Raw genomic sequence first — 17,062 nt, forward strand, 5'->3', positions numbered from 1 at the left:
TGGGTTGGGAAGGGAACGGCTTCCCCTGGAGCGGGGAACAGCTACCACCTCCACTGTTATGGCCTGGAGAATTCCATGGACTGTATAGTATGGGGTTGCAAAGAGTTGGATATGACTGAGCAACTTTCACTCACTATTTAAATATAGTTAGTTACATACCAGACTTGTAGCTAATTAATTTGTAAGCACTTCCTTAACTAAAAATAAGTAGCAGCAAATTTGACAGAATTTATTAGAAATACAAGAAAACCATGTAGACTGTAAAAATGTAGTAATTCAGTAATAGACTGATTGAATATAGTATACTGAAAAACATTTTTACAATCACTTGTAGAAATTTTCATGGCAGGGATATAATTTGTAAGATATCTGAGGAAGTCAGTAGGTTGAGATACACCATTAGTGGTTATAGATCAACATGAGTTCCTTCATCCCTGCTTCTTACTGTACATGTTAGCATAGAAGAACTTCTTAGAGGTGCATGTTAGCATAGAAGAACTGAGCCAAACTAACTGACTTACAGAGGGTGTTAACTCATGACCATACCTCATGCTTTATCAGGTAAAGCTTACTAGTCACTGAAAAGTATAAGCCTCTCCTTACTTTTAGGAGTCAAGACAGAATAATTATTATAAGTAAAAAGGTAATTATAGGTCAGAATTATGCCTTAATTATTTTGTAAATTTGATTTTTGAAACAGAGCTAGAAGTTTTAACATGGGCTGTATTCCCTCTTGTTTTAAACCTAATTTTTCTTTAACGAAAGAGTGGAGGAGATACCTCAGCATATGCTTCTTAAAGATTCTTAAAGTACATTTTTTTAAGAATATTTAATTGTTAGAGTACATTTCTGAAAGCACATTTCATTTCAAAGAACTGTCTTATTTTTGCTCTTATGCCATAAATAATCTACAGTGCAGGAGACCTGAGTTTAATCCCTGGATCAGGAAGATTTCCTGAAGAAGGGAATTCTACCCACTTCAGTATTCTTCCCTGGAGAATTCCTTGGACAGAAGAGCCTTGCAGGCTACAGTCTGTGGGGACGCAAAGAGTCAGACATGACTTAGTGACTGTAACACTTTCACATATTATTCAAAACCAAAGAAACCAAAAAGTTTGGCTATATATTGAAATATTTTCTCTGTGTTGTATTTGGAAATATTTGAGGTTTTTAGTTGAAATCATTTCAGTTTTATAGGTGCTATTTATATCCTTTGAGTTGAGAAAAAATAAGGACCTTGAGAATTTTTCCTATTTCTAAAAACATATGAATCCTTATTTGTTCTAAAATTTACATTTATGCAATAATGATTTTTCATACTGTATTTCTGTCTCAGGCTAAAAATCTCATAGAGCGGTTTTTTAATCAACAAGTGGAAGTTTTGGGCAGACGTGCAGAGCCATTGCCTGAGATATACTATATTGAAGGTACCCTCCAAATGGTTTGGATTAATCGCTGCTTCCCAGGGTATGGAATGAATATCCTGAAACACCCACGATGTCCTGAGTGCTGTGGTATGTAATGAAATCTGATTTTATGATTTATTCTCTTACCCTCATTATGCCTAACTGAATGTCTCTTACTTATATTTACAATCATTTAGGTTTGAAGTAGTGTGTTTGAAAAGACTGAGCCTGAAGATTTAAAAGAAAATGCCTGGCTTAATTCTGGCCTTGTTTTAATATTAAAGAGGGGTTGGGGCATCAGGCAGTCGTCTGGGAGGAAAAGCAAATGCTAGTTATGAGACACCTAGTTACTTAGCAGCCAAACTATATTTATTTTAGAACCAGTTTTTGAGGGGTTTACAGTCATATAGCCTAGGTTAGGTATCTTTTTACTTTAAAAAAATAAGTGTATGAGTTGCTTTACTAGCAGTCTTCTGGCCTTTGATCCTCCCACTAAAGGGTCTGAGCTGCCGTCTGGCTTTCCTCCATTGTGTTCTCTTATTGAAGCATCTGTAGAGGCTGTTAGCATGAGGATATGGATGCAAAGGTCTTTGAATTTCTATTTTCAGTTGTTGATTGAGCCAATTAATCCTCAAAGACTTTCTAATAAAAATACCACTAAATTTGTACCATTTTCCAAGTCTCTGTTTTTTCCCCTTCTCTTCTGTTGTCTTATGTTAGATTAAAAACCTGTTCATTTGATAGAGCTCTAAATATTATTTTTACTTTGCTTTACTTAACGTGGTTAGATTTTGCTCTATTTTTTCATAATTTTGTTTTTGTTTAGGGATATGAATTTTGACAAAATGTACTGAAAATTTGTCTTAGGAAATACAAATTTAACAAATAACACACTTACAAGTACCAACCTAGTGATTGTTTTATGAATCTGTGCTTACATACGTCACTAGAGCACAGAAAATGATGAAGAAAAGCCTAGGAATGCCAAACAGTGAAAACAAAACCTGGTAGTTTAGCTGTCTATTAAATGCATTTACATTATCCATCAATAAAATCTTTTAAGACAAGCTAAAACATTTAAATAGTTGTATATCATGAATTCCAAGAAATAGTTAAATGTAGCTCTTTCGTGTGAAATAATAGGTTTCATCATAATTATTATTGTGATAATAATAATTTCATCAATTTTTTTGCATTTATAAAAGTTCAGATAGCATAATTTTCGGTATTCTCATTTTACCATGTAATTATAACATTCAAGTTATTATGTGTTATAGGTTTGATTAGGTTCATTAAGCACCTCTCTTATTCTTGACGACAGACACCATGCGAAATATAGATAAAATATGTGTAAAGCTCTGAAATACTTCATGGCTCTGATGCTCTCCCACATGTGTGTCTGGGCCCACAGAGCTTAGCAATACAGGAGATATAGCCAGGAAACAATTAGTGAACAAGAGACCACCACACCACAGGGAAAAGAGCAGAAAGGAGGTTATGTAAAGCAAGCCAAATTAGAGATAGAATGGATCCTAAAGGATTAATGTAATTGGCAAAAAGGCTTTCTGAGTGATTTGACACTTGAGGTAAGACTCTGAAGATACAGGCTTAGCAAGTACTACCCAAGCAAGGGCAAGATTGAGCTTCAGATTTCTGGGGGGATTTCACTTGACTGGGGCTAGAGGATTAGTATCAGAAGGGCATGGCAGGCTTTGAGAGCAAAGTGGGAGAATTCGAATTTAATGTGGCAGTATGAGCCATATCTCTGAATAGAGGAGAGAAATGGCATTTATTTCTTGAATTTTATGGAATCATTATCATTGCTCAGTATACTTGTCAACTAATGATTTGTTATATTTCAATTTGTGTCATTCAATGATAAATATTTTAATTTAGATTACTTTTGTGTTATTATCATCTCTGTTAGACTACTTAAGCAAGATTGAGCTCCCTTTTTTGCACAGAACTCATTAAGTACAATGTTACCTTCAAGTCCTCATCATATACAGTTATTTTTGTCTATATCATATGAGGCTATCATTCTAAAAATTTTAAAGAGCACATGCTACTCAGAAACACACTTTGTTCTGCAAATTAAAAGACTCTGTAAAATGCAATGGACTTCCCTGGTGGCTCAGTGGTGAAGAATCCACATGCAATGCACAAGATGCAGGTTTGATCATTGGATTGGGAAGATTCCCTGGAGAACAAAATGGCAATTCACTCTAGTATTCTTGCCTGGGAAATCTCATGGGCAGAAGAGCCTGCGTCCTTGGGGTCACAAAAGAGTAAGACCCAACTTAATGATTAAACAACAACAACATAAAATACAGTACTTACAAGACAAAACTAACATATTCAATGAACTTAAAATCCATTCAAGTGTGAAATGAAATACTAGATAGAAAAAAAAAATACTAAATAGAAGCACATAAAATGTATGAGGTACTGTGTGAAATAACTTACTTCCAAAATGAAGACACTCTATGTTCAGCACAGATTGAGATAAGCAGATCTATTATGTGAGTTTCTTTACTTTCTCAGCAGTCGGTTAAGTAAACAGAGATGTTTTCTTTTTTTTTGGATATCTTACTTTACTCATTTAATTTTCACATCTAGACCACAGATAAAGATTGTTTGCTTATAAGCCTGGAAACTTAACATTTCTACCTCTACTATTTTATCATTTCTAGTTAACTTAGCATTTTAAATTGATTTTTACTAAAAAGCTGAAACTTCACATTTAGCCTTGCTTATTATATGCATCATTTTGTCTATCATTTTCATGTGAATAATGAAGAAGTTCTAATTTGTGAATTATAGATATCTCATAATTTCATAAATTATATCATAAAAATACTACAACAAAAGTCCAGCTGGAATATTATACTGTTTCTGATAGAATTTTTTTACAATCCAGATTCTAAAATATGTTTTACTGTGTAATTTCTGTGGTTTTTATTATTTCTATAAGACTCTGTATATCTTGTTTTCCTCTTTATTTTATTCCTATTTAACCTCATCAAATAGCATTTTTGGACATAATATCCCACTCCTCCTTTTTCTTCTTCTTTAAACTATGGCAATATCTTAAAGTTACCTGAAGATCTTCTCAAAAATAGATTCAAGGTACAGGAGCCAGTCAGCTACATTTATAAGTGTCCTAGGTGAATTGATGTACACGAAAGTTTGAGCCTACTGAATATTGGTATTAATGAAGCAATACCTAGATAGGACGCCTTTCCTCCTGTTGAAGCAGTAGACTGGTTTTCATTGATTATAATGGGTGAATATATAGGTTTCTGATACTTTATGCAGCATTGTTGTTTTCTGTTACTTTCTTTATAAATAAAGTTTTCTGTTGCACATCCAAAGCTTTGGGGAGTCCCAGGAAACTTTAGCAAGATTATCATGATGATATGTCTGTGTCAGTAGTTAGAAATAATTAGCTTACAGGTTAAGCATTGGATAATTTTATTAATAAAGTGTACTTTCACAGTGAAAGTGAATTATTTAGGAGATATAGTTGTTTTTAATAAGATATTTTAGACTCTAAAAATTTATTCTGTTCAGACATGTAACTGTTAACTCTTATTTTAATTTTATATCCAAGCACCAAGATAAATAATAACAAAAAAAGCTGATGTCAGCAAAGCAAACTTTAAGGCAAGAAGTCTTATTAGTTACACAAGGAGGCTTTACATAGTGATGAAAGGATGGGTCTAATAAGAAGAGGTGACAATACAGTATTTCTGAATTTGTGGAGACTTAACATAGGTCTGAAATACATGAAAATTGTCAGGTAATACTGGCATATAAAGCAATATAGAAAAAATTAAGATTGGATTCAGCTAAAAAATAACTCACAGATATATTACAAACATAAATAGATCAAGAACTGTAAACATTTTAGAATATAACAAGGAAATATCATCACATCTTCAGCATCAGAAAAAGATGAAAAAAAACACAAAAATCACTGATTTTTATTAAAAAAAAAGGTGGTTAATTTTGTCTGCATAAAAATTAAGTACTTATATTTATCGAAAGATTTCCAAAGAGAAGATAATCCACAGAGTGGGAAATTTATTTGTAATGAATATAACCAGCAAAAAACTAGGTCATATAAAAAACCCATAGAAAACATTTTTGAAAAAGACAAGACAATTTTGAAAAAATGGAAAGAGGTTTGAACAAGTAATTCACAAGAGAGTAATTCCAGATGGTCAATGGATCCATGAAAATATGTTCAACCTTTTTGTAACCAGGGAAATGTAAATTAAAAACTAAATGAGATCCTACTACACAATTATCAGATGGGCAAAAAGTAAACAGTGTTAATATACTGTATGTTCAAAAAGCTGTGGAGTCTTGGAGTACACTGCCTGAATGGATGTAAATCGTGTCCCTGGGGAAGCAGTTTGGCATTATTGTAAACGTGATAATGCACATACTCTATGATCTAGCATTTGACTCTCAGGAAAATTTCCTGACAGCATATTTTTTCATAGTCCCAAACTAGAGACAACCCAAATGTCCATTCATGTTAAAATGTACAAATAAAAGAGTGATATATTCATATAATGGGAGTGTTATATAGGAATGGCTATAATGAGTGAATGGGAATTACATCGGTGTGGATAAGTTTTATAAACATAACTAATGGAAAAGAACCTAATTAACCACAGTGGAATCCATACAGTTTGGCATAGCTGAACTCTGTTTTATAGAGATTTATTTATGAACGCTGAGAGCTAAGACTACAGTGCAGTTGACGGACATCATCGCCATGACACAGAAGACTAGAGCTGACTTGCGATGGGGACGGGGAATGAGTGGAGCGGGACCCAGGAGCAGGGTTGAGAGGTGGCAGGCCCCTATTTTATGTTCTCAATTGTTTCTAGACAGGTCTTCTGTGCAAACATTCATCATATTGTACATTTACATCTTATTTGGTGTGTGAGAGTTCATAATAAAAAGGTAAAAATTTAAAATTTTCCCTTAAAGCCTGAGCACCATTGTTAAAACACTAAAGGCATGCTAAAGAAAAACATTCACAAGTGTTTCCTTTCTGTAATAATTAAAATTTATCATTTGTGTATGGTATCACCTGATCTTTGTCTTCAGAAATTTATAATTTTAACAGAGCTATATCAATAAATGGTTCAGCAGAAATAATGAAATTATTGTGACTTTTTTTTTGTTAATCATTAAGTTATAAATACAATTTCATGTTACTCTACTCTCTGCATATTACTTTTACTTATTAAAAATAACTAATCATAGGAATTACATTTAAACATTTTGTTTATGTTGGAAATTAGATTATTTCCTTTTTTATTATTGTATTAAATGTTTATACTTTTACTTAACCAGCTTATATATTTTTAGTTACTTCTTTGTATAAATTTATAGAAAAATGAGTATTAATCTTAAATAATGAACATTTTGATATTTTACATTTTTTGGTGTGTTTAGCATGTTCACCCTATCTTAATCTCTCTTATAATATGTGTGTAACAGTGCATTACAATGTTATAATGTATTGCAGTGTTATAATGTATATGTAACTACAGACATTTTGGTATGTCTTTTAATAGATTCTGAGTGTGACTTTTCAAAAAAAATTTCCAAAAGCAAAATTGTATAGCCCTTTGAAGTAAGGACTATGTCTCTCACCCTGGTGCATCTGCTTAGACTTTATCTGGGAGGTCTGCCACTCAGGACTTGTTAACTGGACAGCAGTCCTTTGCACTTTCCAAGTTTTCCTTCTCTTCGCTCTCCCTCACCACTCTTCTCCAGTTAATTTCTTATTTAGAGGTTTCACCCAAATTTATCTGCTTGATTTCACTCCCACTGTAGTTTGGATTTCATTGTTTTTTGCCTGGAATGATTATAGTCTTTTCCTAACTGGTGCACCTTTACTTTTTCTCCTTTTCAGTCCATATACCACATTGCTTCTGATTATACTTGTAAATTCCAAATGTAATCATCTCATTACTTTAAAACCTTCAATAGTATCATCCTTTACCCAGTACTACATGTTTGTGTCTCTATAGGTAGATATGTTTCTGAATACTTTCTTGTTCCACTAATGCGTTAGTCTACCCCTGCAACAATTAGTTACAACTTTTAATGAGTCTCAAATCTCTGATAAACCATGTCTTTATGTACTATGAGGGCTTCCCTGATAGGTCAGTTGGTAAAGAATCCACCTGCAATGCAGGAGACCCCAGTTTGATTCCTGGGTTGGGAAGATCCCCTGGCGAAGGGATAGGCTACCCACTCCAGTATTTTTTGGCTTCCCTGGTGGCTCATTGGTAAAGAATCTGCCCGCAATGTGGGAGACCTGGGTTCGATCCTTGGGTTGGGAGGATCCCCTGGAGAAGGAAAGTCTGCCCACAGTATTCTGGCCTGGAGAATTCCATAGTCCATGGGGTCGCAAAGAGTCGTACACAACTGAGCAACTTTCACTATGTACTATGAGGTCCATTGCTTCTCCAGTCAGACTTTTGAAATCATCTTGTCAAGTTCTATAAAAATAGCTGTTGGATTTTGATTGCCACTTCATTGAATCTATCAGTCTCTTTGGTACAACTGTCATCCTACCAATATTAAGTCTTCTAACTCATGAGCATGATGTGTGTGTATGTGAGTGTGTGGGTGCATATACTTGTGCATCTTCATTAAAATATATCCCTTTACGTTTTCATTTAAATGTATCCCAATTATAATTGTTCTTATAGATGTCTTAGAAATACTTTACTTAGATTTATATCTAGGTAATTGATTGTTTTAAATTTTATTTTGATATAATGTTAGACTTCAGAAAAGTTAGAAAAATAGTTCAAAGAATTCCTCTATACTTTTCACCAAAGTTATTGCTATAAACAATATTTATATACCCTCAAATTCATATGCTGAAACCTAACCCCCAGTGTGGTGCTATTTGGTGGTGGGGTCTTTGGGAGTTGATTTTTGTATAGAGTGTAAAAGTCCAGCTTTATTCTTTTGCATGTGGATATTCAGTTTTCCAGCACCAGTTGTTGAAAAGATTATGCTTTACCCATGGAATGGTCTTAGCTTCCATGTTGAACATCAGTTGACCATATATGTGAGCGTTTGTTTCTGGGACCTCTGTTTTGATCCATTGGTCTGTATATCTGTGTTGATGCTAATATCACACAGTTTTGATTACTATAGCTTTGTAATAAATTCTGGAATCAAGAAGTGTGATTGATCTAAATCTTTCTTTTTCAAGACTGTTTTGCTATTCATGAATCCTAGAGTTCCTTGTGGATTTTAGGATGAGTTTTACTATTTCTGAAAAGAAAAAAAACACACACTCAAATTGTGATTTTGATAGGAATTGCTCTGCATCTGTAGATTGCTTTAGGTAGTATTTTTATCTTAATATTTAAGTCCTGCAATCCATGAGCACAGGATATCTTTTCAAATTTATGTCTCCTGTTTCAAAACACTCCTTCAGCAGTGTTTTGTAGTTTTCAGTGTGTGAAAGCTACAAATTCAACTTGGTTGAATTTGTTCCTAACCATTTTGTTCTTTGTTATTCTATTTTAAGTGAATTATTTTCTTGACTCCCATGTTGAATATGATATTAGTTGTTAGTTTTTCATATATGACTTTTAAGAGAGTTTTCTTCCATACATAGTTGATTATTGTTATTATGAAAGAGTATTGACATTGGCAAAATGTTTTGTATAAATTGAGATGAGCCTTTTTTTCCCTCATTCATCCTGTTAGTGTGGTATATATAATTGATCAAGTTTTTGTGTTGAATCTTCCTTGAATTCTGGGAATAAAACCCACTTGGTCACAGCATACAGTCTTCTAAATATGTTGCTAAATTTGGTGTATTATGTTGAGGATTTTTGTCAGCATTCATAAAGGATATTGGCTTAATTTTCTTGTGGTATCTTATGTGACTTTGGTATCAGGATAATGATAACTTTATGGAGTGAGTTAGAAAGTGTCTCCTCTGCATTTTTGGATGAGTTTGAAAAAGGAGTTATGTTACCTCTTTAAATTTTAATAGAATTCACCAGTGAAGCTATCTGGCCCTGGGCTTTCCTTTATGAGGAGGTTTTTGATTGCTAATTTAATGTCTTACTAGTTACAGGTTTATTCAGATTTTCTATTTCTTTATGTGTCATTTTGGTAGATTATGTGTTGTTAGAAATGTGTCCATTTCATTTCAGTTATCTAATTATTGGTGTTCAGTTATTCATAGTGTAATTATATTTCTTTTTGTGTAAAATCAGTAGTAATATCCCAACTTTCACTCAGATTGTTATTTTAGTGTCTTAAGTCTTTTCTCTTTTATTCGTAGTCTAGCTAAAGTGATTAATTTTGTCAGTTTTTTTCAAAGAATTAGGTTTGTGTTTTTGTTAATATACTTTCCTATATATATATACATATATGTATTTTTTTTTTGCGTCAGTTTTAATCTTTATTATTTTTGTCATTCTGTTGGCTTTGTGCTCTGTTTGTTTCACTTTTCCTATTTCCTTAAGCAAAGTCAGGCTTCCCTGATGGCTCAGAATCTATCTGCAATGCGGGAGACCTGGGTTTGATCCCTGGGTTGGGAAGATCCCCTGGAGAGGGGAAAGGCTACCCACTCCAGTATTCTGGCCTGGAAAACAGTCCATGGAGTTGCAAAGAGTCAGACATGACTGAGAGACTTCCACTTTCACTTTGAGCAAAGTCAGTTTATTAATTTGAGATCTTTCTTTTTGGATCTAAGTATTTAAAATTATAAATAACTCACAGCACTTCTTTTGCTGCATCTCATAAGTTTATTATATTGCCATTTTCATTTTTCTCAAAGTACCTATTTCCCTTGTGTTTATCAATTGATTCATTAATTGTTTAACAGTATTATTTGATTTCCAAATATTTGTGTATTTTCCTGTGTTCCTTAATGTACTGATTTCCAGCTTTATTCTGTTGTAATCAGAAAAGGCACTTTGTTTAATTTCAATCTTTTGAAGTTTATTGAGAGTTTTTAGGGACCTAACATATGATCTATCCTGAAGAATGTTCCATGTTCACTTGATAGAAATGTATATTTAGGTATTCTGATGGAGGCCTCTATATATGTCTCTTAGGTCTAATGGATTTATAGTGTTGTTCAAGTTCTCTGTTTCCTTATTGAGTTTCTGTATGGTTGTTATTTTTAAAAATGGGTTATTGAAGTCAGTAATATTATATAAAACTCTATCTCCTTCCAGTTCTTTCAATGTTTGCTTTATATATTTTGGAGATTTGTTGTTGGGTGCAAAGTACATATATGTTTATAATTGTTACTTCTTCTTGATAAACTGAATTTTCCATCATTAATATATAATATTCTTTGTATCTTATAATAATTTTTGTCTGAAAGTCTATTTTTTTTGGTGCTAGTATAGTCACCTAGCTTTCTTTTGGTTAATCTTTGCAGGTAAAGTTTTTTTTTTCTATGTAAGATATTTTTCTGTTCTCTCACTTTCAGCCTTTTTGTGCTGAAGAACTGAATGAGTCTCTTGTAGTTAGCATTGGATGAAACATTCCCTTTTTCCCCTAGATCCTTTTTGCCGTGTCTCTTTTTGACCGGAGAGGTGACTCCATCGATGTTAAAGTCGCTGCTTACGAAAGGGCTGCTGTCATTTTGCTGTTTGTTCTCTGTCTTTCTCATACTTTTTTGTTCCCTGTTTCTTCCATTCCTGCCTTCTTTTATGTTTACTTGATTTCTTATAGTGACACTTTTTGATTCCCTTCTCATTTCCTTTGTAAAGTTCTTTTTTTCTGTGGCTCCATTGGAGATGAAATATAGCATGTTATTATAACAATCTAATTATAACTGATATCAACTTAGCTTCATTCAAGTATAAACACTCTCCCTATTTACAACTCTGCATTCCCCTTAACTTACTGATGTTCTAAATTATATCTTTAGGGGCTTCCCTGGTGTCTCAACAGTAAAGAATCTGCCTGCCATTTCAGGAGATGTGGGTTTGATCCCTGGGTCGGGAAGATCTCCTGGAGAAGGAGATGGCAACCCACTCTGTAATTCTTGCCTGGGGAATCCCATGGACAGTGGTGTCTGGTGGGCTACAGATCATGGGGTTGCAAAGAATCAGATGTGACTTAGTGACTAAACAACCACAACAAATTTTATCTTTAATATTGTGTGCCCAATAACATAAGTGATAATTGTTCTTATGCATTTGTTTTTTTAAATTTTACAGAAAATAAAAATAGTGGTTACAAGCCCAAATTACCATAATTCTGACATTTATACCCACTGTGTGTTTACCTTTACTAGAGATCTTTATTTTTCACCTGACTTGGAGTTACTGTCTAACATCCTTTAATTTCTACTTTGAAAGGACTCCTTTTAATATTTCTTGTAGGACAGATCTAGTGGTAATGGATCTCTTCATCTTTTCTTTATCTTGGAATGGCTTTATGTCTCCCTAATGTTTAAAGGACATTGGTGCCAGATACATAATTCTCAGTTGATGCTTTCCCCCCCAGCACTTTAAATGTATCTTCCTACTTACTACTGGCCTCATGAGAGAGAAATTAGCTAATAGTCTTTTATAGGGTCTCATATACATGACTAATCTTGCTGTTTTCAATATTCTTCTATACTTTGTCTTCAAGAGTTTGCTTTTTCCTTTTTGCTTAGCAGTGACCCATCAATTTCTCTTGATCCTCATGCATTTTACTATAATCATCAAGGCAAAGACAGAGACTACCTTCTATTTTGTCTTCTTTTTTGAGCAGTGTGTTTTGTTTTACTAAAAATTCAGTTTCTTTAATACATATGATTAATTGAAAGTGAAGTCGCTCAGTTGTGTCTGACTCTTTGCCACCTCGTGGACTGTAGCCTATCAGGCTCCTCCGTCCATGGGATTTTCCATGGCAAGAATATTGGAGTGGGTTGCCAATTAGGTTATTTGTGTAAGGGATAACATTCTGATAATTTGTGGCCTTTAAGGTCTACATTTGTTCCTAGCTTTAGTGGCACTTCACACATTTTGTCATGTTTTATTTTCATTTCCATTTACTTCAAAATGCTCGTTTCTCTTCTGATTTCTTCTTCAAGCAATTGATTATTGAAACTGTGTTTAATTACCAACTTATGGAAATGTCCAGAGGTCTTTTTTTATTGAAATCTAATGTAATTCAATTGTTAAAGAGAATGTGTGGTATGTGAATACTTTGTGGGCTTTCCAGTTAAAGAACCTGCCTGCCAATGCAGGAGACACAAAAGCCAATGCAGGAGACATAAGAGACGTGAGTTTGATCCCTGGGTTGGGAAGATCCCCTGAAAATGGGTATGGCAACCCACTCCCACAATCCTGGTGGGCTACAGTCCATAGGGTCACAAAGAGTTGGACTTTTTAATTATTGAAGCGTGTTTTCTGCTATATGTTTCTGGTTATATTCATGCCCTTATCATTGTGAGGTATTTTTTATTCCTTGTAATAATCTTTCCTCTGACTTCTGTTTTGTCTAATATTAATACAGATTTCTTTTTATTGGTGTTACCACGGATTATCAGTCATAGTTCCACTAGAGAAAACAATCAGTAGGAGATAATATTGAGAGATTTATTACAAGAAATTGTTTGATATGATTATGACAACTAGTGAGACAATTCCAAAATTTATAGGACAGGCTGTCAGAAAGGGCAGGCAAAAAACTGTTGGCCACAGTCTGAAGCTGCAGTCCACAGGCAGAATTTCTTCTTATTTAGGGGAGTTGTAGTTCTGTTGTTAGCCCTTTGACTAATTTAATCAGTCCCACCAGATTATCTCATTTACTTAAAGTCAACTGATTGTAAACTTTTCATCTTATCTACAAAATCTCTTTACAGCAATGCCTGGATTAGTGTTTGATTGAATAACTAGTGAGTATCAATCACTTAGCCAGGTTGACAAATAAAATTGATCAGTACAAATGCTGTATCTTTTACTAGACCCTTACTTTAAACTTATGTCTTTATGTTAAGATGTACTTACTTAGATAACATGTAATTTGATCTTGCTTTCCAAATCCAGTCTGTCAATATATGTCTTTTCATTGGGATCTTTAAACCCAATTTACTATAACTACTCTTATTGTCAAGTTCAAGTGTATCATCTCACCATTTTCTGTTTCCCCAACTTATTTTTTGTTCCTTTTTTTCTATTTTTCTGCATTCGATTAAATCAGTTGAAGTGTGTATTCTTCTACGTATCTGCCTTGTTGACCTGTTACAACTCTGTGTATTTTTATTGTAATGGTTATTTTAGGTTTACAGTGTATGTCGTTAATTTATCACAGTCTGTATTTATTATTATACCACTTCATATAAAATCTTTATAAACATCTTATAAATATACTTCCATTTCTTCCCTCCTTATTATTGATACACATCCAGTTTAGCTTACCTGTGTCACAAACCCCACACTATGTTGTTCTGTTTATTAAATCTTTTATGGGGATATAAATAATAGGAAAAAGTTACATGTATTTGTTGTTCAGTCACTAAGTCATGTCCCACTCTTTGTGACCCCATGAACTGCAGCACGCCAGGCTTCCCTGTTCTTCACTATCTCCCTAAGTTTGCTCAAATTCATGTCCATTGAGTCGGTGATACCATCCAATCATCTCATCCTCTGTCACCCCCTTCTCTGCTTGCCCTCAATCTTTCCCAGCATCAGAATCTTTTCCAATCAGTCGACCGGAAGGTGGCCGAAGTATTGGAGTTTCAGTTTCAGCACCAGACCTTCCAGAGAGTATTCAGGGTTGATTTCCTTTAGAATTGACTGGTTTGATCTCCTTTCTGTGCAAGGGACTCTCAAGAGTCTTCTCCAACACCACAGTTCAAAAACATCAGTTGTTCAGCACTCAGCCTTCTTTATGGCCCAACTCTCACATCCATACATGACTGCTGGAAAAACCATAGCTTTGACATATATGGACATTTGTCGGTAAAGTGATGTCTCTGATTTTTAATATGCTGTTTAGATTTTTCCTCCAAAGAGCAAGTGTCTTTTAATTTTGTGGCTGCAGTCACCATCTGAAGTGATCTTGGAGCCCAAGAAAATGAAATCTGACACTGTTGCCACTTTCTCCTCATCTATTTGCCATGAAGTGATGGGATCAGATGCTATGATCTTCATATTGTGAATATTGAATTTTAAATCAGCTTATTTAGTCTCCTCTTTCACCTTCACCAAGAGGCTCTTTAGTTCCTCTTAGTTTTCTGCCATTAAAGTGGTATCATCTGCATATTTGAGGTTGTTGATATTTCTCCCAGCAGTCTTGATTCCAGTTTATAAGCCATCCAGCCCAGCATTTCTTATGATATATTCTACATATAAGTTAAATAAGCAGGGTAACATTATACAGCCTTGATATACTCATTTTCCAATTTTGAACCAGTCTCTTGTTCCATGTCCAGTTCTATCTGTTGCTTCTTGGCCTGCACACAGGTTTCTCAGGAGGCAGGTAAGGTGGTCTGGTATTCCCATTTCTTTAAGAATATTCTACAGTACTTACCCATCTAATTATCCTATCCATTAGTCTTCATTCTTGGTATAGACTCAATTCCATGCAGAATTCTCTTCCTATGGCCTGAAGGATTTCATTTAACATTTCGTCTGGTGTGAGTTTGCTACTGATGAATAGTCATATTTTTTTGTTTTCATTTTTGAACAGTTTTGTTTACTGGATATAGAATATATTTAAATGTTGACCCTGTCTTCTCACTTGAATTGTTCCAGTTGGAAATCTGTATCATCCTCATTTTCTTTCTCTATACAATAGGTGTGGTTTTTTTGAGAATTCTTTTAAGATTTTCTTTTTATTATGCTTTTGAGGAATATAAATATGATGCATTTTGATGTTTTTTTCATGATTCTTTGTTAGTAGTTTGTTGTTGAGTTTCTTGGATTTGTGGACTAAGTGATCTTCAAATTTGGAAAATTTTATTTATTCAAATAATTTTCCTATTAGCAACTTTTTCTCCTTCTGAGATTCCAATTAAATGTGTATTAAACTGACTGATATTTCCCTCATCAATCCAATTAATGGCATCTCTGAAAAGCCTCCAACTAGTATCACACCTAGTTGGGAAAGCCTGTGGGCCCTGACAACTGGAAGAGAAAAGGAATGCCAACTATCACCACTTTTGGTGAATACTTTTCTGAACATTCTAGGAAGACTAATGGGTTGACAAAAAGAAATCAAGAGCATGAAAACTGTAAATAAAGCAGTGAAACTGTCTTTATTCCTATGTGAGAAGAATGGGTATGAAAACAATCCTAAAAAAAAAAATGAACACTTAGAACTATGAGTTTTAGCAAGGCCACGCTAAAGTGATTTAACTAGAACACAGGTGAAGCTTCCTGTGAAGGCCTCAACAATCTATTGTCCTTGCTTCTGCTCAGATATATCTATTATCAGAATTTGATATTTTTTACCTCAACTCAGGATTTTATACTTTCAACCCTATTGAGGCAGTCAAAAATAGCAAATAGTATTGGTTTGCATGATAATCAATGAGTAGTGTCTTATCTTAAATAACTTCTGCAACTTGCTTTGTTTGGGCTCAGCATTGACATACAATTTAGTATACATGTTGAAATTATGCAGTTTAATGACTTGGACTGTATTCATCCATGAAACTATTACTGTGATCAAGAAGAGGATCTCTGCCATAATCCTGAACTTTGCTTGTGCCTTTTTGTAATCAGTCCTCCTTAAGTATCCATTCCCAGGCTAACTTTGATATTCTCTGTATCACTACATATTTACATCCGTTTTATAGTTTTTAATAAGTGGGCCCATGCAGTATATACTCTTTGTCTGGATCCTTGCCCTCAGCATGATGCTTGTGAGGTTCATCAGTACATTGCCTGTAGTAATAGTCTGCTCCTCTCTATTGCTGAGTAGTCGTCCGTTGTGTGGATGACCACGTTTGTTTATCCGTTCACCTGATGATGGCCATTTGGGTTGTTTCCAGCTTTAGGCCATTACAAATAAAGCTGCTGTGAACCTTCCTGGACAAGTCTTTGTGTGGACAATACCTATGACTGCGATTGCTGGGTCATACGGTAAGTTTATGTTTACCTTTATTTAAAAAAAAAAGCCAAGTTATTTTTAAAGTGGCTGTAAAATTTTCATGTTCTACCAGCAAAGTTGTGGAGTTCTTGTTCTATTTAATAAATATTTTCCAAAGCATAGAGTAGTCACTGTTTTTAATTTTAACCATTCCAATGTGTGTATGTGTAGTGGTATCTCATTGTGGTTTTAATTGTAATTTTCCTTTTAACAAGATATTTTCAAGTTTCTATTGGATGTCCGTTTTCTTTTGCACAATGTCTGTTCAAATATCTTTGCAATTTTTAAAGTGGGTTATTTGTCTTACAGAGTTCTTAATTTAGTATGGACAAAAGTTGTTTTCTGATATATATACTATGAATATATTCTTCCAGACTAAGGCTTGCATTTTTGTTTTCAAAGCAATAAGTTGAAGAAGTCCAGTTTATTAATTTTTTTTAATTCTGTGGTTCATGTGTTTTTGTGATCTAATAAAACTTTTCCTACCCTAATGTCACAAAGATTTTCTACTGTGCTTTTTATTTAGTACTTTTGGGTTG

At 34.0% G+C, this 17,062-nt stretch overlaps 1 protein-coding gene across 5 annotated transcripts in view; it reads left to right on the forward strand.

Moving 5' to 3' along the window:
• The window catches only part of LOC122438056 (zona pellucida binding protein), a 120,336-nt gene that overhangs the window by 84,166 nt on the left and 19,108 nt on the right, over positions 1 to 17,062 (forward strand). For 4 of the 5 annotated variants that reach the window (XM_043462535.1, XM_043462539.1, XM_043462538.1 and 1 more), the window contains one exon: positions 1,337 to 1,514. In XM_043462535.1, the coding sequence (XP_043318470.1) occupies positions 1,337 to 1,514 (178 nt within the window). Of the gene's footprint in view, positions 1 to 1,336; positions 1,515 to 16,425; positions 16,517 to 17,062 lie in introns of all 5 variants that reach the window. The other variant, XR_006268435.1, reaches the window with a different exon arrangement.

Source organism: Cervus canadensis, chromosome 3, assembly GCF_019320065.1.
Source record: "Cervus canadensis isolate Bull #8, Minnesota chromosome 3, ASM1932006v1, whole genome shotgun sequence".
Taxonomy (NCBI): domain Eukaryota; kingdom Metazoa; phylum Chordata; class Mammalia; order Artiodactyla; family Cervidae; genus Cervus; species Cervus canadensis.